This window comes from Pantherophis guttatus, chromosome 3, assembly GCF_059756535.1.
Source record: "Pantherophis guttatus breed Tessera chromosome 3, ASM5975653v1, whole genome shotgun sequence".
Lineage (NCBI taxonomy): Eukaryota > Metazoa > Chordata > Lepidosauria > Squamata > Colubridae > Pantherophis > Pantherophis guttatus.
In genome coordinates this window covers 189,264,667-189,291,665 of record NC_142065.1, presented here as the reverse complement: position 1 = coordinate 189,291,665, position 26,999 = coordinate 189,264,667, and the positions used below count along the sequence as shown (strand labels likewise).

Sequence of the window (26,999 nt, the reverse complement as noted above, 5' to 3'; positions counted from 1 at the left end):
TCTCATGGCCTCCCTTATATAGACATCTTCTTAAAGCAGCAATAACCCTGCTGACTCATCCTCAGTCTTAAAGCAGCAATAACCCTGCTGACTCATCCTGGTCCACAGCCTTACAGTGGCTGGTCAGCTTTAAATCTTCATTACCCTGACATGCACACTTGCTCCTCATCTCACTGAACTCATCTACAATATTTTGCAGAAAAAGCCATGCAGAAAGAACTAATGAAAAAAACCCCAATTAGCTTTCATTTTGTTTCAAATCTTCCTCCCTACAAAAACATTTTTAAAAATATGATAATTCGGACATAGCCCTGCCTATTTTACATCACTACACAACTCAAGATAGCTGTAGACTCTCCCCAAATGTGAAATGTGGCTTCTGGCCACCAAAAAATGGCCAACTCTGCTTTAAGTAATGTGTATATCCAGCTTGGTATCCATTTCCAGTACTGGTGTTGGGGTAGAAGAAAACTGCATAATAAAACAATAACTTCCTCCTTCTCATTTCTCATGTAAAGACCCTCCCCCACTCTTGTTTAGACTATAGGTAGACCTCAATTTACAACACATCTGAGCCCCAAATTTCCATTCCTAAGCAAGACAATTGTTAAATGAATTTTTACGACCTTTCTTGTCACGCTTGTTAAATGAATCACTGCAGTTGTTAAATTAGTAACACGATTGTTAAGTGAATCTGCCTTCCCCATAGACACTGTTTGTCAGATGGTCCCAAAAGATGATCATATGACCCTGGGAAACTGCAACCATCATAAATACATACCAGTTGCCAAGTGTCCGAATTTTGATCATGTGACCATGAAGTTCATCATCTGAAAAATGGTCACAATGCCCTTTTTTCAGTGCTGTTATAACTTCGAATGGTCATTAAATGAATGGTTGTAAGTTGAGGATTACCTGTGCAGCTCCAACCAGTATAGGAAGGCACCAAGGTGATAGGCAATTCTATAATCACTCTTTTGAAGTTTTGTCCAAATGATAAGGCATTTTGAGACAGATTCTTGCATGATACATCAGCAGATTTTAAAGATCTGGTTGTTGAATCTCTATCCTCTGTACAGATAATAATATTCATCACTCTTTGGGGAGGAAAATAACTGTCTTTAATAACTATATACTATACTTTGTAATGGGGGGATGTGGTGGCTCAGTGGCTAAGATGCTGAGCTTGTCGATCGAAAGGTCAGCAGTTCAGTGGTTTGAATCTCTAGTGCCACGTAATGGAGTGAGCTCCTGTTACTTGTCCCAGCTTCTGCCAACCTAGCAGTTCGAAAGACACAAAAAATGCAAGTAGAAAAATAGGGACCACCTTTGGTGGAAAGATAACAGCGTTCCGTGTGCCTTTGGTGTTTAGTCATGCCGGTCACATGACTACGAAGATGTCTTCGGACAGCGCTGGCTCTTTGGCTTTGAAATGGAGATGAGCACCCCTAGAGTCCGGAATAACGAGCACATACTGTATGTGCAAAGGGAGCCTTTACCTTTTATACTTCGTAATTGTGATTTTTAAAATCTATGATAAAGAATTCCTGGATTCACCCAGCTTTGCCTCTTTTATGGAACCAGAGCTGGATTTTGAGCTGGATTTATGGGAATTCTGCATGCACCCCAAACTATTTTCAATCAGCTGGAAAGTGGCATTGCCAAACCCCCACCGTGTCATACATATGTGGTGGGATTATACTCCCTTAGAAACAAGAATCTCATAAGAGTAAACTACAAAGCAGAAGAAAGCCCGGGGGACTTTGAATAGGGGTGGATTCCATTTATTCCATATGTGTGAAAACTGGACATGGAACAAGATTATCCATAACCACCAAGTCAAGTCATCTTCATGTGTTACACCCATAACCCTCCCTGATTGAAATCCCCATAAATCTCTTCCATCATTAATCAGCTTCTTTGTCTAGTACAGCTTGATTTCAAATTGGGCTGTTTTTATTTCTCTTTCCAGCACATTGATCCCTGCAGGAAAAGAAACAGAAGACAATCTCTAAATACTGTATATAAAATAACTTTTAATACAGATGGCAAAAATGTTATTTTCAAAAAGAAAGATCAGTTCCTGATGACAAGGCACTGACCTTTCAACTTTCAAATTGCTAGAATATGTTGAAAACATAATAAATATGATAAGGAATGTCCTGTATATTCTAAACATAGAATCGAATTCACAACACGAAAAAAACTGACCTCCCCACAGAAAGCAGGCAAATTTCACATGACATTTCTGGAAAATATATTTTATATACCGATCATTTTCAAAAATGCTTCAGTAACAATTTTAACCAAAACCTTGTGTGGGATATGAGTGTTTTTGTGCTCTGCATGTGTCCTTTTGAATTAAGCAAAGTGTGTTTCTATTCAGGTAGTGTCTCCCTTTAGAAAACAAACTTTTTATTTCAATGTTTCCAAACCTTGGTGACTTCCAGATGTGCATACCAACTTCAAATCCCAGGATGATCAGCAACTGCCATGCTTGATAGTGGGTACAGGATTATGTAAAAAGAGTGATGTAGAGGACACCAAATTTTTGGCCTTAGATTAGACCAGGGGTCGGCAACCTTAAACATTCAGAGAGCCATTTTGACCCGTTTTCCACAGAAAAGGAAACTCAGGGAGCCACAAAACTCTTCCCGTACCCTGAGCCATTTCCTGAGTGGCCACAGGACTAGCATATATATGTTTTCTTCTGAAACTTTTATTTTCTTGGATTTATCCATGATTGGTCTGCCAGGGATTGAAAAGCTTAATAAATTGCACGTCGGTGGGTGTCGCACATTGGCAGTTGTGACGCATATTTTGAGTGACCGTGAGCCACAGCAGAGGGATGAAAGAGCCACATGCGGCTCCAGAGCCGTGGGTTGCTGACCCCTGGATTAGACCAAAGGTTAGAGATCCTTGGTGCTCTCTGAGTTTAGTAGTTTTCTTGCAGACATTTCATTATCCAAGGTAGTGCTAGGGAGGGAGATACAAATATTCACCTTTCCTGGTTCCAAAAGATTCTTCACCAAAAGATTCTTCTGAAAGCTGAACAGCTATGGATGAAGAGGACAGGTCCTCATTGGCCAAGGGACAGAAAATAGAGGATAGGAAGGAGCTGCCTAAGATACTGTTTTTAGAAGCAGATAATGGATTTTGTTGTTCTTTGTAAAAGATGAGGTTAGAGGCAGTTGTGACAAGAGTTTTACAGAATTGTAAAAAGCAGAAAACAAAGGAAACAATTTATAAAATAAACTATTTTCTTGTTACCCTCTCTTTCTCTAAAAAGAAAAATGTGTTTTTCTAAATTAGAAGTTCTAAAATTTTAACCCCAATATATTTTTTCCAGCTATGTCTTTAAATTCTACTTCAGACTCTGTGGGTATTCCATTTTGATTCCATCATTTTAACCTCTTGTTTGGCTGGAATCCATCTGCAATGTTACTCTAGAGCGGAGTGTGATGGTGGGATAAGATGAGGTGTCTTCCAAACCATCTGTTCCTTTGGACCCCAAATTCTTAAACTGGCCCTGATCTCAGCTAGTTGGCATTTGCACAGTTAACATGTGTACCCACTGTGATCATTGATGACAATTACACATGTACCATCCTTATATTCCAGCTTGACTATTGCAAGAAGCTGTTTGGAGCAGGGGTCTCCAACCTTGGCAACTTTAAGACTTGTGGACTTCAACTCCCAGAGTTCCTCAGCCAGCTGCTGGCTGAGGAACTCTGGGAGTTGAAGTCCACAAGTCTTAAAGTTGCCAAGGTTGGAGATTCCAGGTTTGGAGGAACTGTAGAACTGGTGAATGCAATCCTTTCTAAAACCCGTTTGTTAAGTAGGACTTCATTCTGTTTTCTTTTATTCCTTTCATTATTGGCCTGGCAAACAGTTTGCCATACTCTTGAAATGCCACCCCAGTGTCACACATAGCTTCTTTCCCACCCAGTTTCTTGCATTTATGTAAAACCCAGTCGCAGGTTTGTGTTTCAAAGAGACGAACACAACATGGCTGGTTTTTGCACTGTGCAAATTGAGATTCATTGTAGAGGACATCTGAGAATCCCCACAGCACACAGGAATTCAGTGGCAAACGTATGGGTGGTGACTTAGTAAAGGGGGAAAAAAAATCAGTGCAGGAAAGGTCCCTGCGGGAAGTTTGTTGGAAAACCACCAGGGTAGATAATATGGCTTATATTTGCATGCCTGGCATCTGGCTTTCTTCTGCAAAAACTAAGCTATTTTTAGCATCCCAGTATTCTGCGTGCAAGGATTCTGTTTAGGGAGATATGCTCTGTAGATTAGATGTTTGCAGTAGAAGGAGGTTGGAATAGCAATGGCAGACAACACCAAAGTACAAATTTGTTTTTAGAATTATAACAACAAAAAGCTAAAACTGTCATTAGAAATGTGTGAGGATATGACCTGACTGGTGAAGTAAAATAGGGTTTTTTTTTCTTCATGTCTCAATAACCTGCTGCATAGATAATCTGTATCTGCATTATTTTCTGATCAGTCTTGATTGATTTGCCAGGGGTTTGGTCTGAAAAACCTCTTAAGTGTGCAGACTCTGAATTCATTGGATTCAACTCATTTACAGTTCTACAGAGGAATTATTAAGTCTGTCATCTGCACCTCTATAACTGTCTGGTTTGGTTCTGCAACCCAACAAGACAGACACAGACTTCAGAGGATAATTAGAACTGCAGAAAAAACAATTGCTACCAACCTGCCTTCCATTGAGGACCTGCATACTGCACGAGTCAAAAGGAGGGCTGTGAAATATTTATAAACCCCTTGCATCCGGGACGTAAACTGTTTCAACTCCTACCCTCAAAACGACGCTATAGAGCCGTGATGGTGAACCTATGGCACGCGTGCCAAAGGTGGCACGCGGAGCCATATTAGTGGGCACGCCAGCTCAGATCTGGGGCGCATGCGTGCGCCGGCCAGCTGATTTTCGGGCCTTCTGGGCCCACCAGAAGTAGGGAAACAGGCTGTTTCCTGCCTCTGGAGGGCCTGGGGTGGGTGGGGAAGGCCCGTTTTTTTTTCTTACCTGGCTCCAGATCCTCTCTGTGTATCTGGGAACGGCGAAAACAGCCTTTCCCACTTCCTTGGAGGCCCTACGGAGGCTCAAAGGGCCCATTTCCCCACTCCCGGTGGGAGAGGAAGTGACGTTTTTTCTTGTCCCCAGCCTCCAGAGACTCCTAGAGAGGCTCCTACAGACTCCTAGAGAGGCTCCTAGAGACTCCTAGAGAGGTTCTGGAAGCTGGGGACAGGAAAAAAGTCACTTCCTGTCCCACCGGGAGTGGGGAAATGGGCCCTTTGAGCTTCCGTAGGGCCTCCAAGGGAGTGGGAAAGGCTGTTTTCACCGTTCCCAGATACACAGAGAGGATCTGGAACCAGGTAAGAAAGAAAAACGGGCCTACCAGGCCATCATGTGCCAGGAGTGGGGGGGAGGGGGAGGGGGTTGCGCACACATGCACGTGGGCACGTGCGCGCGTGACCCTCCCCCGCCCCCCCTCTCCTGGCACGCGATGGCAAAAAGGTTAGCCATCACTGCTATAAAGCATTGCACACCAGAACAACTAGACACAAGAATAGTTTTTTCCCAAATGCCATCACTCTGCTAAACAAATAATTCCCTCAACACTGTCAAACTATTTACTAAGTCTGCACTACTATTAGTCTTCTCATCATTCCCACCATCCATCTCCTTCCACTTATGACTGTATGACTGTAACCTTGTTGCTGGTATCCTTACGATTTATATTAACTGTTTCCTAATATGATTTGATTGCTTATTTGTACCCTATGACTATCATTAAGTGCTGTACCTTATGATTCTTGACAAATGTATCTTTTCTTTTATGTACACTGAGAGCATATGCACCAAGACAAATTCCTTGTGTGTCCAATCACACTTGGCCAATAAAGAATTCTATTCTATTCTATTCTATTCTATTCTATTCTATTCTATTCTATTCTATTCTATTCTATTCTATTCTATTCTATTCTATTCCATTCCATTCCATTCCATTCCATTCCATTCCATTCTCTCATTCTTCAATTCAAAAAAGGGAGGAAAAACAATGCAGTTGCACCAGCCAAGCTAAAATTAATTTGAGGTGTAGGTAATCCTGTCTATGAGGCAGGAAGCAGCAGTGGGGAAGGGAAACAGCTGCCCATGCACACTTCCAAAAATGTGCCCCATAGGGAGATTTCTCAGAAATGTTATTGCTTTAGCTCTCACTGTCAATTTTTATGTTAGTCATGTACTGCAAGCTTACATCGATTGGCACTGGCAAACTAGATTTCTTAAAATATTTGGGGACTTCCAGGTTTCCCAAGGCTCCTGTTTTTTACTCCAGGATCTATTATTTCATCTTTTTTCAAAATTCAAAATACATGCAGGAATGACTAAAAATTCCCCAGCCACCTTCTTGAGGTTACCAAGGTTGAGAAACACTGCTCTTGTGATTCCTGTGCTGAGTAGCAGGTTGATATAGATGACCTTTAAGACTTCTTTCATCTCTAAGTCTTTGCTTATTATTACTACAGATACAATTTAGTTGACCTTGCATGTATTTTGATTTTTAAAAACCAGCAATCAGAGGCACCGTGCGCCGGTCCTTCACTGTTTTCAAGGTGGCCCCACAGGCCAGATCTAAGCACCCGGCAGGCCACATCCAGCCCAAATTGGGCACGACTTACTTAACAACTGCTTTGTTTAGCAACCAAAATTCTGGTCCAAACTACCATGTTTCCCCGAAAATAAGAACCCGTCTTATATTTTTTTGAACCCCGAAATAAGCGTTTGGCCTTATTTTGGGGGAGGTCTTATTATTTTGGGATGCGTGGAGAAAACCAGAGGAAATGGCGGGGACCGGCTGCACATGCATTTAAATATTTTCGGGGAGGGTTTATTTTCGGGGGGGGTGCTTATTTTAGTGCATAGCTCAAAAGCCCGATTGGGCTTATTATCAGGGGATGTCTTATTTTAGGGGAAACAGGGTATTGTTGTAAGTCAAGGATTACATTCACACCTTTACAATGAGATATAGCTAAGCATTGCTAGATGCTTCAGCTATAATCATGCCCATCATTTGCCATGATCAACCATCCTTCCTTTTATAAAAATGCCATTTACTGCATTTATGGGTACTGAAGGGACAAATTATACAGTGGATTTATTTTTCTGAAAGCAAACACAGGGATTGCTGCACCGAACAAGGATGTCAAATTATCTGGAGCTGAATGCCAGCCTTTCCAAACCTGGGGCCAATCTATAACATTTCAGATTACCGCTGAAACAAACTCATATGATTTGTATGAAAAACAAACATTGTACTTGTCCACAGAACTTTCATGGGAACATGCAACTAAAATGGTAAAACGAATAACAAGTAACAAAGTTAAGAAGAATTTGTTATGCAAGGCTTATGTTCAACATATTTAAAAATGACTTGGATGTGGATTTAGAAAAATACGAGATGCAAACGTGCAGATGACAGGAACATTGGGAGATGGCAAAGACTTCAGAAGACAGCATCAGGGTCAGGAGAATCTTGACAAGCTGAAACATTGGCAGAAACCAGGAAGATGGATTTCAACAGCAACAAATGCTAAATTGCTACTCTGGGTAGGAAAAAGGCAACAGATGTGGGATAGAGCCTTCCTGCACATGGAAACAGGATGTGAGTGTATCATAAGCTGAACATGAGCCAACAATATGATGCAGCCTAGGACAGCATCCACTTTTTTTTTACAGCTGCAGTCAAGATCAATAAACATTACCATTCCTCTCTGTGCTGCATTATTTAAACCACACCTAGAGTATTGTGTCCAATTCTGGGCACTGTATTTTAGAAAGAACATTAGCAAAGTGGACCATGTCCAGAGAAGAAGAACCGAGAAGGTAAGGGACCTGGAAGGAATGGTTTCAGGCTCTGGATATATTTAACTTGAAGAAAACTGTGGAAGACATGATCGCATGTTCAAGTACCTGAAGTGATGTCATGGAGAAGACAGGGCAGAATTGTAGAGTTGTTCCAGAAAACAAATTGGATTTCAATTACAAGGAAGTAGATTTTGTTTGGACATCAGGATGAACTTCCTAACAAATGAGAGTTGTTCATAGAATATCATAGAATATCAGAGTTGGAGGGGACCTTGGAAGCCTTCTAATCAGTGGTGAAATCTAAAATTTGTTACTACCGGTTCTGTTACTACCGCTTAGTGCGGGGGGGGGGTAAGGTGACTGGGTGGGCGTGGCCAATTTTTTTTTTACTTTTAAAACCATTTTTTACATGTAAAACCATGTAAAAAAATGCTTTCAAAAGGCTCTGACGATCCCAGCTGAGTTGCCTGATCGTCAGAGGGTTTTTAAAAAACGGATCAGGCAACTCAGCTTGGATCGTCAGAGCCATTTAAAAGAAAAAACTTTTAAATGGCTCTGACGATCCAAGCTGAGTTGCCTGATTGGCAGGCAACTCAGCTGGGATCGTCAGAGCTTGGATCGTCAGAGGCATTTAAAAGAAAAAAAGCCTCTGATGATCGCCCGGCTCAGCTGGGCATGGGGGGCAGGGGCAGGGATTTTTGCTACCAGTTCTCTGAACTGCCCGCCGCCATCGCTACCTACTCGCCCGAGCCGGTCCGAACCGGGAGCATTTCACCCCTGCTTCTAATCCAACCTCCTGCTCAAGCAGTAGACCTTATACCATTTCAGACAGGTGGCTGACCAGTCTCTTCTTAAAAACCTCCAGTAATGGAATACCCACAATCTCTGAAGGCAAGCCATTCTACTTGTTGATTGTCCTCACTGTCAGGAAATTTCTCCTTAATTCTAGTTCAGGGGTCAGCAACCTGCGGCTCTGGAGCTGCATGTGGCTCTTTCATCTCTCTGCTGTGGCTCCTTGTCACTCAAAATATGTGTCACAACCGCCAATGTGCAACATCCGCTGGCATGCAATTTATTGAGCTTTTCAACCCCCGGTAGGCCAACCATGGATAAATCCAAGAAAAGAAAAGTTTCAGAAGAAAACAGAATGTTTAATTCAACTACATATGCTAGTTTTGTGGCCGCTCAAGAAATAGTCAGGCACGGGAAGGGTTTTGTGGCTCCCGGTGTTTTCTTTTCTGTGGGAAACGGGTCCAAATGGCTCTTTGAATGTTTAAGGTTGCAGACCCCTGTTCTACTTCAATAAGGAATCAGCCTGCCTCAGGAAATGATGAATCTCCCTCACTGAAGGGATTTAAACAATCTCTTGGATGCTGTAAATAGTGGGATCCCACTCTGGGCAGAAAGATGAACTAGGTATCTTCCAGGCCCCTTACCATGTTTATATTATGTGATTCTACAATTTAGGATTGCATGAATAGTCCTGGATCCCATACACACGTGACCAATAATAAGATATAAAATACAAAACAGATCAGGTAGGTCTGCTCCAATGGATTTTTTTTTGAATATTTCATGATTTAAGAGATAGTGCTTATTTAAAATGAATCAGAATAAAGAGAATAAAATTGCACCAAATTGTATTAAATGTTTCAAATCTCTTCTCTGCCATGGATGATTATTAAACAGATATCTTAACATAATTCAGGAACCAGTGACTCCATTAATACACAATGCTATTCCAGGTTTTTAATCACTTTGTCAAGCAAATCAATATTGCCTAGTGGACCAATAACCTTAAACCATATGAATTTGAATGTAATGCTAAGTCCAGTACAAAGAAACCACACATTAAGGCTTCATGTTATATGTGAACAAAGAGGCAAACAGAAGAAATTACAATGTTGTCCTATGTGTCATGACATCATCAAGCAAATGGCATGAATTATGTAATTTGTGCCAGCCGTATCATAATGCTATACATTATGTAAAGACAGAATTTAGGACTGGCATAATTTCAGATCAGATCAAAGCCCCAGAATTTGTTTATTAATAAACATGTCTACCATGTAGAGAAGTCAATATGAAAAATCTTCCTTTAAGCCTAATCTTTTCTCTGACATCTAGTTTCGGTGTTCAAAGACATGTTCAGTACATAAGAATCATAATTTATATTCCTTTACTTGCAGTATGACATACAGCATAGCCAAGCAAAATGACAGTGGCTTTGCAGTTACAGCTCAATTAGCCCTTGATTTTTCATAGATGAAAAAGACCAAACAGAATATTACAGCTTATATGTAATTGGTAGCTCTCCCCATATATATATATATATATATATAATATATACACAAACAAACAAACAAGAACTCAATCTCACATCACCAGATAAGGAGATCAAAAGTTTGGGGTTATGTTAATATTATCACAACTGACATTCTAAAGACATTGTTTGAATAAGAAAAGAGTTAGCCGTTTAACAAAAGAGCTTGTTTGACAGTCAGCTGTCAAGGTCTGAAAGAGGTCCATTATATGATTGTTCCTTGCATTAAATTCTGGATTAAAATTACATTTAAATTTCACTTCCTTTACTCCATCCTGCTTTTGATTATCTTTAAGAATAGTTGATGGTCTTGTGACTTGGACCTTTTAAAAATTGTAATATTTTGTGTACATGGACTGGAATTTTATATGAAATTGTGGGTTTGATCTTTGACCTCTGTTTACTATAATACTGATTTCTCTCTAATTTGATAGCATGGAGTCCCTACTAGTATAGTGGTTTATTGTAAACAAGCTGCTCACTTTACATAGCTATGTTTGGCGAGCTCTTAAGTGAAGAAGTATGCATGGTGTATACTTTGGATGCTGTAGTATACTATAGGAATAATAAAACCCACATAATAACTGTTCAGCTCCACAGGTAACATACACATTTGAAAAAAGTGATTGCATGCCTATTACGGGGGGTGGGGGGCACAGTTCAGTGGGAGGTTACCTCCATGCAACTCTACACAGAACTGAGAATTTTATGTTTTATTTTAGAGCTAGCTTGGTCTAGTGATTAAAGCACCAGGCTAGAAACTGTGAGTTTTATTCCCGCCTTAGGCCTGAAAGTCGGCTGTGTGACTTTGGACCGGTCACTGTCTCTCAGCCCAACTCAACCCATAGTTGTTGGTGGGGGGAAAATAGGAGGAGGAAGAAGTATTAGGTATGTTCACTGACTTGAGTTATTCATAAAAAGAATAAATAAAATATATAATTGTACCCCAATGAATTTGATGGGGATGTCTCCCAGATAAATATATACCGGATTACAGGTTTAATCACTTGATGTTTTATTGTTTTGCATTATTCAGAATGTGAAAAATCTATAATTTCCTCATTTTATTACCAACCCTAATCTCTGTCACAATAGCTTCATCATTCAAGACATGAAGAGAATGTGTTTCAAATATGTTGGACAAATGCAGAAAACAAACATGGAAAGAGATGGCTGTTGTGATACTATTGTGGATTTTTGCTGTCTCGTCTCATTTATCGATTGTAAACCTTTTTGTAAGGTAATGCAAAATAGATTCCATTTACAAATGAGGCTGTCTCCACTGGTTTGCAATTTGACACAGATTTACACAGTTTAGACAGCAAATAGCTACAATATTTGTATGCGGAGTTTTCCTATATTTCCTATTTGTAACCTCTGCAGCAGTAATACAATATGAACCATGAAGAATCTAACCAAACAGGTATTTCAACTTTCTTTTTTAAATTTACTCCAGTTCCCATTCTACTCTCCAGCCATCACAATTTTTTTTTTTGCATTTATTACATGCATTCAGGTATTCATGGAGAAAACCCTTGCTATCCCGTGCGTAGCTCAACTGCTTAAATCACACCACATCGATGCATTTCCTTGCATTTGCTCTCTTTCCTCATACTTCCCCTTCTAATTATGGTTATAAATATTTCTCAGCAGTAATACAAGTGCTTCCTGCCAAAGGAGCCATGAGTTTTTTCTCACAGTCAATGAGCTGAGATGCATTAAAAGAGACTGCCGCTATTATTATGGCTGGATGGCTTGTGTTTCTGGGACTCTTGCCCAGTAATAATAACCAAGCCTGGAGGAGAGCAAAGATTGGCTGCCAATCTCATTATTCAATCAAAGAGTTTTGCCTGACAATATGGTCTCCCTGTGCCCCAATGTAAGCAAAGGGCAGCTGCTTTGTAGCCATGGGATATGGGCAGTATTAAAACACCTCAAGGCTCAAAGAAATGGCATTCTTTTCTAAATGTTACTGGCATTTTTCTCCCTCTAATCTTTGTTCCCCAATTATAGCTAATTTCCTAATGACAGAACTACCATTCTGCAGGCCCACAGCTATTTATTAAGCATCTGCTCCTATCCTCCTTGACCAAATTCTGAAAAAATGTTGTCTGAAAAAATTCCATATGTAGCCATTCAGGGATTCCTATTGTATCACGTCTTCTTGGATTGGATGACACCAAGACCCAATTTAATTGTAGTGTTGTGAATTGTGCACTGGGTTTGAACAACTTCAGCTGACTGCTAATTCAGCAGATCAGCGGATCAAATCTCACCGGCTCAAAGCTAACTCAGCCTTCCAAGGTGGGTAAAATGAGGACCCGGATTGTTGGAGGCAATATGCTATTTAGTATACTGTCTTTGGTGTAAGCCGCCCAGAGTCCTCGGAGAGTGGACGGCATAGAAATATGATTAATAAATAAATAAATAAACTCACCCAAGCTTCTATAACTCTGTTCAACATAGTATACTAAATAGGAATGATCAGCACTGCTGAAATGAATGAATTGTAATGTTAAGAGGAATGTGAAGTTCTTATATGACCCCAATATACAGTCCACCCAAAAGTTCCCCAAAGGGAGGAGTAAGAAACTGGGGCAGGCAATTCCACAGCCTATCTGACCACTGGCAAATTCTGAATGAGTGCTGAGGCAGTGTTAGGGTGCTGAAGGAAGTGGTCAGTGACAGTCCCATATATAGATCCCATATAAGATGTAAATCACTGCAATGCAGAAGCATCACACTTGCTTTACCACTCCATGCCCACAAACACATCATGTGTTGACAAATCTCCCAACTCACTCCAACACATGGTGCCATACCATGGGAAGGTCAGATGGAAGAGCAGAACAGATAAAGCTGCACTTGCAGTATGTCAGTCACAGGTCAGAACAGACATTTCCTAATCTCAGCAATTTTAAGATGCATGGATTTCAACTCCCAGAGGCACATATGCTGAACTAATTTGTACCAGAAGGTGTCTCCATTTTTCCAACTTGTATTTGCAGCATTGCTCCACTTTTAAAGGGCTCTGGCAGGAAAGTATATATTATAACCCCTTGGGTCCACCACGCTACAGCTATCTGAAATGAACCACTCCATTCCCTCAGCAGCTTGCTTTCAACAGTAGCCAAAACAGGAAAGGGTTATAGTTAAGATCTTTCTAGCGTGAATCTTTTTAGGAGAGACTTGCAGGACAAGATCAAGTGAGGTACTAATACCACTCTATAAAACCTTAGTAAGACCACACCTGCATCCAGTTTTGGTCACCACACTATAAAAAAGATGTTGAGACTCTGGAAACAGTGCGAGAAGAGCAACCAAGATGATTTGGGGACTGGAGGCTAAAACATAAAGGAACTGGGCATGGCTAGTCTAGTGAAGAGAAGGACCAGGGGAGACATGAGAGCAGTGTTCCAATATTTGAGGGGCTGCCACAGAGGAGGGGAGTCAAGCTATTTTCCAAGGCACCTGAAGGCCAGACAAGGAATAATGGATGGAAACTGAACAAGGAGAGATTCAACCTGGAAATAAAGAGTAGTTTTCTGACAGTGAGAACAATCAACCAATGGACAGCTAGAAGTTTTCAAGAAGAGACTGGACTGTCATCTATCAAAAATGGTGTAGGTGGGGTCTGCTGGGGGGGTTGGACTAGATGACCTACAAGATCCCTTCCAACCCTGTTAATCTGTATCTGTATCTACCTACAAGTCAAAGAGGTTTATCCTATGTAGCTATTCAAAGATTAGTAAACTTCACCTGCCAAAACAAACATTTTCTGCTGCAGCAAAGCGTCTCGTCTCGCTTTGCTGGCATTCTGCCTTCTTCCCGATTCACTCCCTTTCCAGTCCCCGGTTCTCTTTTGGGTCAACCCCACCCCACGTACAAACACCTGCTGTGAAAACATCCGGCCCACGAAGGCAAGAGCCCTTCCCATCGCCCAGCGCTCCGGCCCCAGGAAGTTCACCTGGGCTTAAAAACCGGTTTCTTCGGCTCCCAGCGTCGCTTGGGGCGTTCATGCAGCTGAAGAGCGCCGGAGAAGCGGGGGAGACTATGGGATCGTCTCACTTTCTCCAAAACACCACTCTGGGAGGGAGGGCGAGCAGGCGTGAGTTTCTTTCTCAAGGCTGGTATTTTGAAAACGAACAGGTAAGGAGAAGAGAGGCTGGTATGGAGGGCTTCCTCTCGCCCTCTCTCAGGGGCTAGTTTAGAGCAGCGTTTCTCAACTTCAGCAACTTTCAGACGGGTGGACTTCAACTCCCAGAATTCCCCAGGCAGCATACTGGGGAATGCTGCTGGCTGAAGAATTCTGGGATTTGAAGTCCCCAGTCTTAAAGTAGCCGAGTTTGAGAAATATTGGCTTAGAGATCTACTCTGAAGTAAGAGCCATTAAAGCCTTTCTTCAAGTAAGGTGAGAATAGCCTCGGACAGAGGACAGTCTCTAACCCAGATGGGCTCCGCTTGGAACAGAAAATCAGGACAAGTTGTAAAGCTGCTGGAAACTGCATGGATGTGGGCACCAAGAATCTGCTCCCTTTGAAGGATTCTCCATGTCTGAGTCTAAATAAGGTTCCTACTCATTGCTGCAGTGCAGGGATTTTAGACTGGGGATTAAAATGGGGTAACTTTACACTGTGCTGTGTCTCTCTTCAGTGCCCAGTTCACATTTCTCCTCCTGTGATTTAGGACCATTGCTAGGTGCTCAAATAAACACAGTATACTTTACCAATCAGATCCTGTTCTTCGCTCCACCTCCCCATCCCATATTTTGAACATGTCTGAGTTCTTATTTCGAATTTGAATCCAGGCACCATTATAATTAAAGGAACCGAAAGGAGTTTGCTGCTGTTTGTTAAGCATGTCTATTGAGGATTAAGCATCACTGTTTGTAGAAAAAGACAACATGCATTACATCAATAAAAAAATTAAAATGATACATAAAATGACAATTTACCAACATGCTTTTTAATCCAAATTTGCGGAAAATCTTAAAGGTAAACAGGGAGGAGTTCTTTTGGGAGCTCCTGAACTGGAGAATGTCCATTTTTAATCGAGGACTGGGTAAATTATCGTAGGGAAAATCTATCTGTTGTTTATTGTTTTAACATTCCAGTTTAAGCATGGTTTTAAAATTTATTTTTTAGTATGAGCTTTGGTGTTAATGACCAACTGTCATTTTAATGAGGGATAAGGCAGATCTTTAATGCTTTCCTACTATAACTGGGCTTAAATTTGCCAGATGTCTTCCATAGCAAAATATAGTCTTCCATAGAGTTGGAAAAGACCTTTTAGGGAACTGAGTGGTAACCTCCTGTTGTTTATTGTTTTAACATTCCAGTTTAAGCCTGGTTTTAAAAATTACTTTTGTTATGTTCTGTTGTAATGATTATCTTCAAGTGGGGAATGGAGGGAGGTGGGTTTGTTGTTACTGCATCTATTGAGATGAGATTCAGTCATTCAGTATTTTTTGTGCTGTTAAAAAATTGGTTCATATTCATTGTCCAATTCATACTCCTGTTTTGCATCATGGAAATAAAAGCCAACTTTTCTCTTTTGAAAATTCAGGGTTATTTCAGAAGAGGTTAAGCAGTTTTTTAAAAACTATTTACAGAAGTTTAATCTACAATAATGTAACTTTGAATGTTTCTGCTTGGTCTTCTGAAGACTTAAGGCAGTGGCTCCAGCCTTTTGGGCACCAGGCACCACAGAGAAAGATTTTGCCATGGACCGGAGGAGGCATAGTTTTCTGTGCTGCCTGCATCCTGAAGATGGGGCTTTACTTGTTTGCGCAGCCCAGTTGCTGACATACTGCGGACTGGTGCCGGTCCATGGATTGAGGGTTGGAGGCCCCTGCCTTAAGGCACATTTAAAAAAAACAAAACAATCTATACTGCATATTAACCATTTTTACCTGTTTACCTCTTTCCCTTTTTATTCAACCATAGTTTCAGGCCATAAGATTTTTCAATAGCTGCAGCCTGATTTTCAGTCAGTTGCGATTTGATTTTTATCCAAATGAGTATGTACAAGTCAGGAAACATCCTTTCCTTACTGGCATGTGCCTTCTGACACTTTATTCCAGAGAGTAAACGCAGTTCTTGGAATAATTATTTGGAATTATATTCCATACCCAAGTTCTGTCCTTTTTAGGGACAGATAAAGCTTTCTGATATGACAGATAGGCAGACAGATACACACACACACACACACACACACACACACACACACACACACACACGTGTAGTCTTAAGAGCACTGGATATTTTAGTACCAACCCAGAGTATGTTTAAAACTTAAAGTCACTTGTGAGTCTTCCCAAGCCAATTTATAGAATAACGTGACCTAAGAAAGATTTAAAAATCAAAATTTTAAAATTTTTAAATCATTTACAATTTTAAAATTTTAAAATCATTTACAATTTTAAAATTGTAAATGATTTTACAAAAGAATAGAAGTGCAGGTAGTCCTCAGCTTATGACCACAATTGAGCCCAAAATTTATGTTAAGTGAGAAATTTGTTAAGTGGGTGTGCCCCATTTTATGACTTTTCTCGCCACATTTGTTAAGTGAATCATTGCAGTTCTGAAGTTAGTAACACAGTTGTTGAGTGAATCTGTTTTCCCCACTGCCTTTGCTTGTCAGAAGGCAGCCTGTTGTGGCCCGACAGCGGCCTGTGCGGATTGTAGCTGATTCTGACAGCAAGGAGGTTGCTGTGGTGTTGCGCCAGCAGTCTGTGCAGCTGGCACCCGAGTCAGACAATGAGGAGGCTGGAGAAGATGTGGTGCCAGAGGCAGGGATTCAGCCAGGGCCTTCAGAACCTCCAGAAGCTCCTTCAAGTGAAGAGGATGAAGAAGAGGAGCCTCTTCTCAATGCATGGGCTCACAGAGCTGCCAAAAGGCAGGAGTGGCTCCTCAGGAGGAGGTCTCCTCAAGAGTAAGGCTTGGGGCTAATTGACCACTCCTTTAGCCTATTTAAGGAGGAACGCCAACTGAAGCAATATGTAGGGAACAACTTTAGTTCATTCTCCTTCGGGTCTGGATTCTCTGCAAATTGCTTCTGGGCTTTCTGCCAACCTTAGTAAGATTGTGATTACTCTATCTTTTGGTTTCTTATAGGCTGTTAAAGTTTATTAACAGCCTTTGTTTGGAAGAGACTGAGTTATTTAAGTAAATTTAAGTTTGGTACAGACTTTGTGTGTGCTGTGTTCTTTGGGGTCCGTAGCTGGGGCAGAACACCTCCAAAGAAGATCACATGACTCCAGGACACTGCAACTGTCATAAATGTAAGTCAGTTGTCAAGCATCTGAATGTAAATCACATGACTATAGGGATGCTGCAATGGTCATAAGTGTGAAAAATGGTCATAAGTCACTTTTTTCAGTGCCATTGTAAGTTTGAACAGTCACGAAATGAATTGTTGTAAATGGAGGACTACCTGTATAGGAATAGAATAGATGCTGGAAATTTTGAGGATTTTATCTGACTGACTAATTATATGTATATTTTTCAGTCTTTGCTCTTTGGCATCTTACTGGCAATCTCAGGAAACATTTTTATCAGCATCTCCTTCAATCTGCAGGTATGAAAAACTTCATTGTATTGCAAGCTGTGGAACTATGTATATAGACTGTGAGGGAGGCCTTAGGCTTAGATGAAATTGGAATTTAGTCACACTTAAAGCAGGCTTTTTAAAATAATAGATAAAGTTGGTATGACACGTTAAATCAGGGTGCTATTCAGCAGGTTCTGACAGGTTCTGGAGAACCAGTAGCGGAAATTTTGAGTACTTTGTAGAACCAGCAAATACCACCTCTGGCTGGCCCCAGAGTGGGGTGGGAATGGAGATGTTGCAATATCCTTCCCCCAGGAATGGGGAGGGAATGGGGATTTTGTAGTATCCTTCTCCTGCCATGCCCACCAAGCCACACCCACAGAACCCGTAGTAGAAAAATTTGAATTCCACCACTGCCTTAAATGTAACTGATTTCACTAAGATTGACTAAGTCTAGTATTAGTTAATGTTGCTCCGAGATAAAGTAGTATTGAGCTACATTATCATTGCAATGTGGTTACAGTATGTATTCATATATTATTTATAAATTTGTAAAACATGGCCCATACTTCTTTCTGATTTATGTAAATATGCATAAGTGCAATGCAAAACATATGTGGGCAATACATGGGCAAAAAAATCTTAATGTAGAACTATAACCATAAGAATAAGAAGTGCTTATAAAAATCATTTGTAATAAAATTAAAACCATGTATTAGAACACTGCTATATGTATCTTTTGGAATTAATGTCTGTATTTTATAAAGTTACACCTGTATTTTGGAGTGGGAAGTTATACATTCATAAATTTAAAGAAATAAATCATAGGAACAACTCTTACGTTAAAGCAAATCTCAATTATTTGTATTTTGAGAATCAATGAAAGGTAGTCAATCCTTCTAAAAGGTCTCAATTGTACTTTTTGTTTCCCCCATGATGCCAATTGATTGGCAATTGATTGCCAACTTCAAGATACAAATGAAATGTCTTACAAAAAAGTTGAAAACCTAGAAGTGGCTTTGGGTGAGAAAGAGAAAAGGCAAACAGCTCTGTTGTTGATAATGGAAATTTCTACTGGGTCAAGATCCTTTCTCAATTGATATTCATGGGCATACACAACCAATATTCACTTTAATTTTTTGATAAATCCTTTTATTTATATTCTCCAGCCATTCTATGTTTTTCTTATTCAAGCAACAAACATACTACTGAAACTTCCTTTCTGATTTCTTAAAAAACTTACCTTGGCATTGATGTGAGACCCCTTTAAATATTCAAAGTTTCTGAAATATTTTTGCTTGAAAGTCCAAAATACCCAAGCATTACAAACTTCTGACACAGAATACTAACTTTTGATTCCTGGTGTTTTTGTTCTATAAATTCTTATTTAGGGATCAAAGGTTCATATAATAGCCGCAGTATTTGTAGTACCATATTAATGCTCACTTACCATTAATCTATTAATCCATATCTTTCATTCTCATATCTCACTCTCAGAAATATTCTCATCTTCGGTTGACCCAACAAGTCATTCAGAAACCTTGTTACAGAAGCAAACTCTGGTGGTGTGGAATTGTATTTATGGGAATTGGAGAAATTGGGAACTTCGCAGCCTATGGATTTGCTCCAGTTATGGTTGTTGCTCCTTTAGGAAGTGTGGCTGTCAGTGGTGAGACTTCCTATCCTTCACTTTATGTGTGTTAGTCAGAGTGAACCCAAACAATACTATGGGGCCCTTGCTGCCTTGGTTGTTTTGTTGAAGACATTTCGTTACCCAGCTAGATAACATCATCAGTTCTAGAAGGGAATGGGATTTTCTAGCACTGATAACATTACCTAATTGTGTAATGAAATGTTTACAAGAAAACAGCCATGCTCAGACAGTACCAGGGACCCCATAGTTCAACCCTGAGCTATAAATATTCTGTTCCATTTGTACCAAACAGTACTATTTTAAGGTTCTTGAGAAACCATGTGGCTATGTCATAGAACTGTCCTGCTCAGACATTGTGGTCTGCTCCTCTAAACACTAGTTGGTCTCATTTTGTCTAGCACTGAAAATTGAGTTTGCTATTAATGTTCTCACACACATGACAGTTCTCAGAACTTTTCAGACAAATGACAGTCCTAGAAAAAATAATTCCATGCAGATGTCTTACTGTTGTCAACTTGTTCCTGCCACGCTGAATACTGTCTTTGCTCTGAAACAGTAAAAGCAGAAGCAGTGCATGGTTGGTACATGTGACCAGTTCCACACAAGATGAAACAACTCAGGATGCTACTGAAAATAAGGACTGATGCTAGTTAAACTCCCAAATCTTAAATTTCAAAATACATTATTACAGCCAAAGTGCATTTATTTAAAATGAAAAAAAAAACATTGGCTAACATCAAGATGGTCAACAAACTGAGTTTTAACTATGGGAGATCTTGCTTTAGTTGGTGCCTAATTTTCACTGCCACCACACAGTATTTTGCTATAATCTAGATTATATTGTTTAAGTTTATTGTTTACTGAGCAATCGAATATATATTACTTTTACTCTATTTTGATGACATCTTATGATCAAATCATAAGATGTCATCAAAATAGAGTAAAAGTAATATAGCTGAATATATAAACATATTCAGTAAAATAATCCAATAAAATAATCTCCTTCGCAGTTGACCCCAATCTGATCTAGTTAAGAAGTTTTCAGTTGGATGGTTTTAGCCATAAACTTGCCAATCTTTCTGACTATCCAGATGTTTGTTCCTTGAAGGGGTAAAATAATCTATGGTCAATTTGGGTTATGGATTTAGAGTTTTGTGAAAAGTAAAATCATATAAAAGTTACTTGTTCTTCCAGATGAAGAAGGGATTACATGTAAGAATGGTGAATGTGTGTATAGATGCTACAGTGAATGACACATTGATCTGTTTCATTATCCCTTAGTTCCATAGGGACAAACACATTTTCTTACATGGGATCTTAGAATACGTATGTTCTTTGTAATAATGCCAAAGGCAAACTATTATGTCTAGCCGAGAAAATATATCTTTTCCTCTTGGGAAATGTAAGTGAGAAGAGGATAACTGATTACTTTGTTGTAGTAAATTCTTTACTTTCATCTGGAATTCTATATTATTCAGTCACAGCAGATTTGTATGTTTCTTACAGTCATACCCTAAGGATCATATAAGCCTTGCTGATAACTCACGTCATTAAATTTTGTTCTATAACCTCATTTAAACTTCAGATATTTTTAGAGACATCTCATCTTTAGACAAGATTTGGGCCTAGTTGATAAGTTACATCAGAACTGTACCACTGTATAATGCTGAGGCATTTTCGCATTTTAAACTGCTCTCCAAAAGCACAATATAAATTTTTCCACATAGATTGGTCGCTTTTGAGGAAAAAGCTCATCATAGCTTCTTTCTCACTAATACATAGTTTTCAATACGGAGGCTATTTGGGACTCAGTCCGTTCCCCAACTCCTGCATGCTGGGGGGATCTATTTGAGATTCAAGACTGCAATTATGATGTGAGTGGATCTTGAAGGGAATAGTGATTTATATTCTGGAGTGTTTCCCCTCCACATTCACTCCTTTCTGTCATTCTGCTGTAGTTTAACGTTGCTTGGATACCAGTACTTTTTGCTTGCGAAAGCTGTCAGCCTAAATGTTTCACATGAAGTGATGATCTAAGTAGATATATATTTTAAGTGCATCTCCAAAAGGATCACATTTTTTAATCTGTATATAGAACTCGGTAGTTCTTCACAGCTAATATATTTAAATTACTTAAAGGTGGGGGAATTATATTTCCCGGGGAAAGAGAATTCCTACTAAAAACACACATTTTTGCAGGTGGCTATTTCTCTTTTTAATCCCCTGAGAGCAAGTCAGTTTTCTATTTTTATGGGTCATTGGCAAAATAAAATATGCTGGATATATTTTTTTTCAAAAAGGAACAGCTGAAGTAAGCAGATTGCCTGAATATAAAGCCTTCTTGCTAGAAATCATGAGAAATAATCTCCCAACGACTGCCAAAGAGTTAATATAAAGCCTGGTGAGAGCTTGTAGCAGATTGAAACAAAAATTAGAATCCTAGGAAGATGCAAGTGATAATATTTGAGAGTTTGGCTGCTGTACAAGTACACAAATAAAATGCAACAGTTTGTTATAACAGTGCGGTATTATTTTTTTCTATCTGTGCTAATTACCTGCAGGGAGATCTTACATAATAAGCTTGTCTCCTCTGTGCTTATAATTACATCAAGTATTTACCCAATGCTTATAAACACAAATGCTGTGAGTTGCCACCATCATCATGAGATATCTAGCAGTGTAATAACCAGACTGATGCTTGTCACCAACTACAGGACATTTAAAAGGGAGTTGAATTTCAGTAGCTGGAATAATTTGCAAGAAGTAGGGTAGAAGAGGAAGTTAAGTCACAGAATTAGACAGGTCATATTACTGTGACACTAGAACCTGTGGCCAGGTATGAGCCCGATAGTAATATGCAACTGATGAAAAGAAAGAAACTGCGATGGTCCTGAACAGATTAATGTGTAAGAGAATGAATATGCTATGTAAATGTTGCCTTGGCAAGCACAGTCAGTTGACTTTCATCCAGCTCCCTCAGCATGACTCACTTTAAATTATAGATGCGAAGACGAGGAATGCATCAAAATAGGAGCTTGATAAAGGGCGAGGGTTTTTTCTGAAGAAGCCATCTGAGTGGACATAATTAATTCTTTTCACCAGTTTCTTAGTTGATTATTGCTTTGTACGAGCAAAATCTCTCCACTGGTTATTCATTTTTACTCTCTTTAATTTAACAGTGTCAGAATTACAAATGGATTGAAAGCCTGACTATGATGATCTTTTACGTCCTTGATCAGCAACACAGTGTGCACAGACCCCCAAAGCTAAACGGAAGAAAAATTAAAAAGTTTATTAGAAACGGCCCACGTTTTACAAGGTTGCCAAGATTTTGTCGCTCTTTTCCTATGGGATTTGAATACCAAAATATTGTGAACTTTGTAGGCATTAAGAAAAAGTTAATTGGAACTTTTATGCATTGATGGCCACTCCATCCTGCAAAATTGCACAGTGGTTTCCACTCCGCAGACTTAAATCAGAAGTGTTCAGTGAACTAATAGGGGAGTAGTAGTTGGAACGCTTCAGAGGCTGCAGTAAAGTTTTCTTTCTTTAATTTACGATTTGTACACCACCAGCTACAAAGGGGTTTTTGGCAATTTGCCACCATAAAAATTCCTAATTAAAGCTACCTTCATAATCTCCCAAACAGTGGCATCTGCAGGGGAGATGTAACCCAGCACCTTTCTTTTTTATGTACATTGACAAACAAGTGTATAGAGCGGCCTTGATTATGTTGCCATGACCAACATCTTGATTCCCATTGCGCTGCTCCTAAACAATGGAGGAATCCTATATCCTTAAGAAATTTTATAGATGTTGTCCTATTTCTTCAAACTTAAAAGTTCTGAACAGTAAGCAATTTACCATGGCTAAGGCAGACCAGAATGCCTATTGCAGTGATGGCTAACCTTTTTGTTGTCACGTGCCAAAAGTGACACAATGCAATGTATGCGCAGCACCCCGCATGCCCCATGCCCCCCTGTGTATGTGTGCGTGACACACCCCCCGCGCTCCCCTGTGCCCCATTTTGGGCCTAGTAGGCCTCCATGCAGCCTCCTGGGAGCAAAAACAGGCCGTGGGGGGCCGCGCTGCAACCTCCGCACCCCATTTTGGGCCTAGTAGGCCTCCCTGCACTTATAACCCATAGTGCATAGTGCAATGTGCGCACGACCTCCCCACGCGTGTCCCACCCACTCGTGCATGTGCACGTGAACCCCCATGCTCCACCCGCCCCCTGCCCATGCACACGTGTCTCCCACATGCACCCCGCCCCTGCACATGCACGGCAGGGACCCAAAAATCAGCTGACTGTCTAGAGGCGTGTGCGCATGCGCGGTGGAGCTGAGCTGTGGCGAGTGCTCGTGTGTCCACAGAGAGGTCTCTGCGTGCCACCTGTGGCACGCGTGCCATAGGTTCGCCATCACGGGCCTATTGCATTAGCCAAATGCTGAAAGGATTTAGTTGATAGAGCCTTATAGTTTTAAACCTTCCCCTAGGCAACCTATGTTGGGTACTTATTTTAGGTGTCCCAAATTTCTCCATTAACTTTGCCTATTGCACTGTCCAAATAACTTATCAAGATTGATTACATTATATACATTCATACATACATACATACATACATACATACATACATGCATACATACATACATACATATATTTCACTGATAAAGAAATAAAGGGAGACTAGTACAGATCTATTTCAAGCTATTTAGCTCTCATCAGCTAGCCATACCCTTACTTGGATTCGAACTTTGGCTGCCTGCATGTTAGGTAGTTGTATTAACCTCTGAGTCACAAGTTCTCCTCCCTTCATCAGCTTGAGCCAGGGGAGACATTAAGTGTTTTTCTATCGAGACACCTGGTCTACCCCAGCATATATATAATATATATATTATCTTACATAATATTATTATTTCTTCCCCAGGTAGTGCAGTTATAGCTGTCTTATTCCTGAAAGAGAATTTTAGATCTCAAAGTATATTGGGTAAGTACCATAAACAATCATTGCCAAATTATTAGTTGATGTATTGTTTATTCTGAAAACATTAACTTTGCAAACACATCACCTTTACTGTAATTCAGCACAATTTAAAAATTAATATAAATGGATGTTTCCACCCCCTTTTTGTACTAACTTGGTCACTTACAGAAGTATTTTAATAAACGTTTGCTGGTGAATCTTTGTAATAAATTGAACTTTTCTTACCATCTCAAACAATTTTATATTAATCAATATAAATTTATTAATGTATAATTGATTAATAATTATTCCCTTCAAATATCTTTATTCTTTTAGATAAATTAACACTCCAATGTTATTTTTGGCATTGAAATTACAGCAGTCATTTGCAAATATATTAAAGATGACGGAGGGCCTCAAACTTTATTACAATAATCTTTTTTGTAGCATCTGTTTATATTTCTAAGTGGGACATTCTGATTGATTTTCCTTCTTAGGAACAAACTCCAGGATCAGATTCAGAAGCTAATTGTGCAAAAAAAAAAAAGTTATCTTGTTTTCATCTGATGGTCTCCATTACGAATGGAGAATTTTCTGTCAGCTATATGTGAAACATATACACTTTATGATTTATTCATACATTTTATGTCTTCATTACTTTGCTGATAAGTGAGCTAATTATTTTAAAAGGAATGGCTCATGTCGCTTGGGAAGTATGCATATGTTCAAGATTTTTTGCCCAATAAATAATACAGAGGCATGCCTATGAGAAGTGAGCAAAACCAAAAAATAGTGTATTTTACACCCACCACAGATAATTGATGCCTAAAGAGTATGAGTCATAACGGCTGCCTGTAAAATTCTCCAGATTCACTGTAAGAAAATAACTGATATTAGGATGCTTGCAAAGAAAGTGTTGAAAGTACAATTGGTCTGCTTCTGCCTTTGAATGTCCCATTATGCTAGATAAAATCATCTCCCTTTTGTGTTTCCCCATTGGTAGCTGAGTCGTTTCCCTTTTCAACAAAAGTTGTTAAGAAGAACATGATGAAAATGGCACAAGGGGTATTCTGATTGATAATGCTAACCCTGAAAAACAGTGTGAACATGTCCCTCAGAGCCTTTCCAAAAAGTTGGTGTCAACTAGTAACTTGTCAAAGAGAAGGGCCAAACTGCCAAACATACAGGGAGTGACATTTTCACTTATTTAATGTTTTATAAAATTAGGTTTAATTTAAATTTAAATTTTGTCCAATTCTACTTACTTCCTTATTGCATTGAAGCTCCCCAGGACAGCCTTTCCTTCTTCTGCTCAAGGTCCCCTACTTTAGATACTTTCTACTGTATCTTATTGCTTCCTAATCCTGATCATGACCATGTTGGGAGCATCTGCTTGACTAGGGTGGAAAGCAGGATCCCTGGAGAAACTTTTCATTAAATTCAACAAGGTTGGTCATAACTAAATGTTATTAGTCCTGGTAGTAGTTCTGTTTATTATGCATTGATAATTAAGCATTGCACGGATATAAAATAAAATGGCAATTAATGCAATAACATATTACAGTTGATGATCACTTCATACAGTATTATAAAATTAGAAGCATCTAACCCATAAACTCCATGACATATATTAACATCCATACATTTAAAATAACAGACAAGAATTTATATATTCATTGATTTTAAAGAAACCTCACGGGGCTCATAAAGGGCAAATATTTTTAGTGCCTTTGTAACCTTTAAGGATCTGACTCTAATCTTGGTTGGAGTCAATTCCAATGACCCAAAGGCAAGTAGGAAAAGACAACTGTGATGCGGTTGATCCAGATGGTGGAACTATAGGAGCCTGACTGATAATTATGTCAAGAATATAGGTCAAAAGACGAATAATAGGTGCGGCACGTGAATTTTTTGGGTTAGTTTTAAGAAGCCACAACTACCCATCACTACTTCCTCTTTAAAAATGAAACAAATTGCATGCTTTTTCCTGCCCAAACTTACCATCTTCATGGAAACCTCATCTTCTGTGAAGTATCCCCTTTATGCACAAATTGCAAGAAATGATTGGACAAGCTGGTGCTCTCCAGATGTTTTGGGGTTACAAGCCTCCCAGGCAATGTTATGTTAGAGGAAGCTGGTTTTTTAGTTCCTATGCGAATGAACAAGCAGGTAATACAGCCTGTGGAATAGTCTCTGTGTAGATATTTGCACTAAAGTTGGAATATATAGATGATTCATGAGATGCACAGAGAATTTATTTTTCAGCTGACCAGGTTCCTTTTAGGTGCTTCTCATAGTTTGAAGCTGCAGTCTGTGCTGATTTATCTCTGTGAGTGTCTCTGCCACAGAGGTTTTTAACGATGTGGCTGCATTCCATTAACATTAGCAATTTCATGACAACGAGAATGAGTATTAGGAAGATTTGCGTAAGCACATAAATACTTTATAGAATTCTGCCACGCCTCTGCATTTTTTCACCCTTTCAAATAATCCCATGAATATTTCTGTGCAGTCTTTTGTACCCAGATATTCTCTATGGATTGACTGTGGAAGCAAAGGATTTTAAAGTCAAAGAAAGAATATATGTGTTTTTCTGTTTAAAGAAGCC

The 26,999-nt window shown here is 39.6% G+C and overlaps 1 protein-coding gene and 1 long non-coding RNA gene across 3 annotated transcripts in view; one reads left to right on the top strand and one right to left on the bottom strand.

Moving 5' to 3' along the window:
* Positions 1-1,768: 1,768 nt before the first annotated feature.
* Positions 1,769-26,841, bottom strand: LOC117668536 (uncharacterized). Its single transcript, XR_015733425.1, has 3 exons — positions 26,393-26,841; positions 25,657-25,818; positions 1,769-1,983 (listed from the first exon to the last, which is right to left on the bottom strand). It is a non-coding gene; the product is annotated as an uncharacterized LOC117668536 (long non-coding RNA).
* NIPAL2 (NIPA like domain containing 2) overlaps positions 14,158-26,999 on the top strand; it is a 35,256-nt gene continuing 22,414 nt past the window's right edge. The window contains exons 1-4 of one of the 2 annotated variants that reach the window (XM_034422505.2): positions 14,158-14,372; positions 17,733-17,801; positions 19,272-19,443; positions 24,356-24,415. In XM_034422505.2, coding sequence (XP_034278396.2) covers positions 14,241-14,372; positions 17,733-17,801; positions 19,272-19,443; positions 24,356-24,415 — 433 coding nt within the window. In that variant the 5' untranslated portion in view covers positions 14,158-14,240. The remainder of the gene's footprint in view (positions 14,373-17,732; positions 17,802-19,271; positions 19,444-24,355; positions 24,416-26,999) is intronic. The other variant, XM_034422502.2, reaches the window with a different exon arrangement.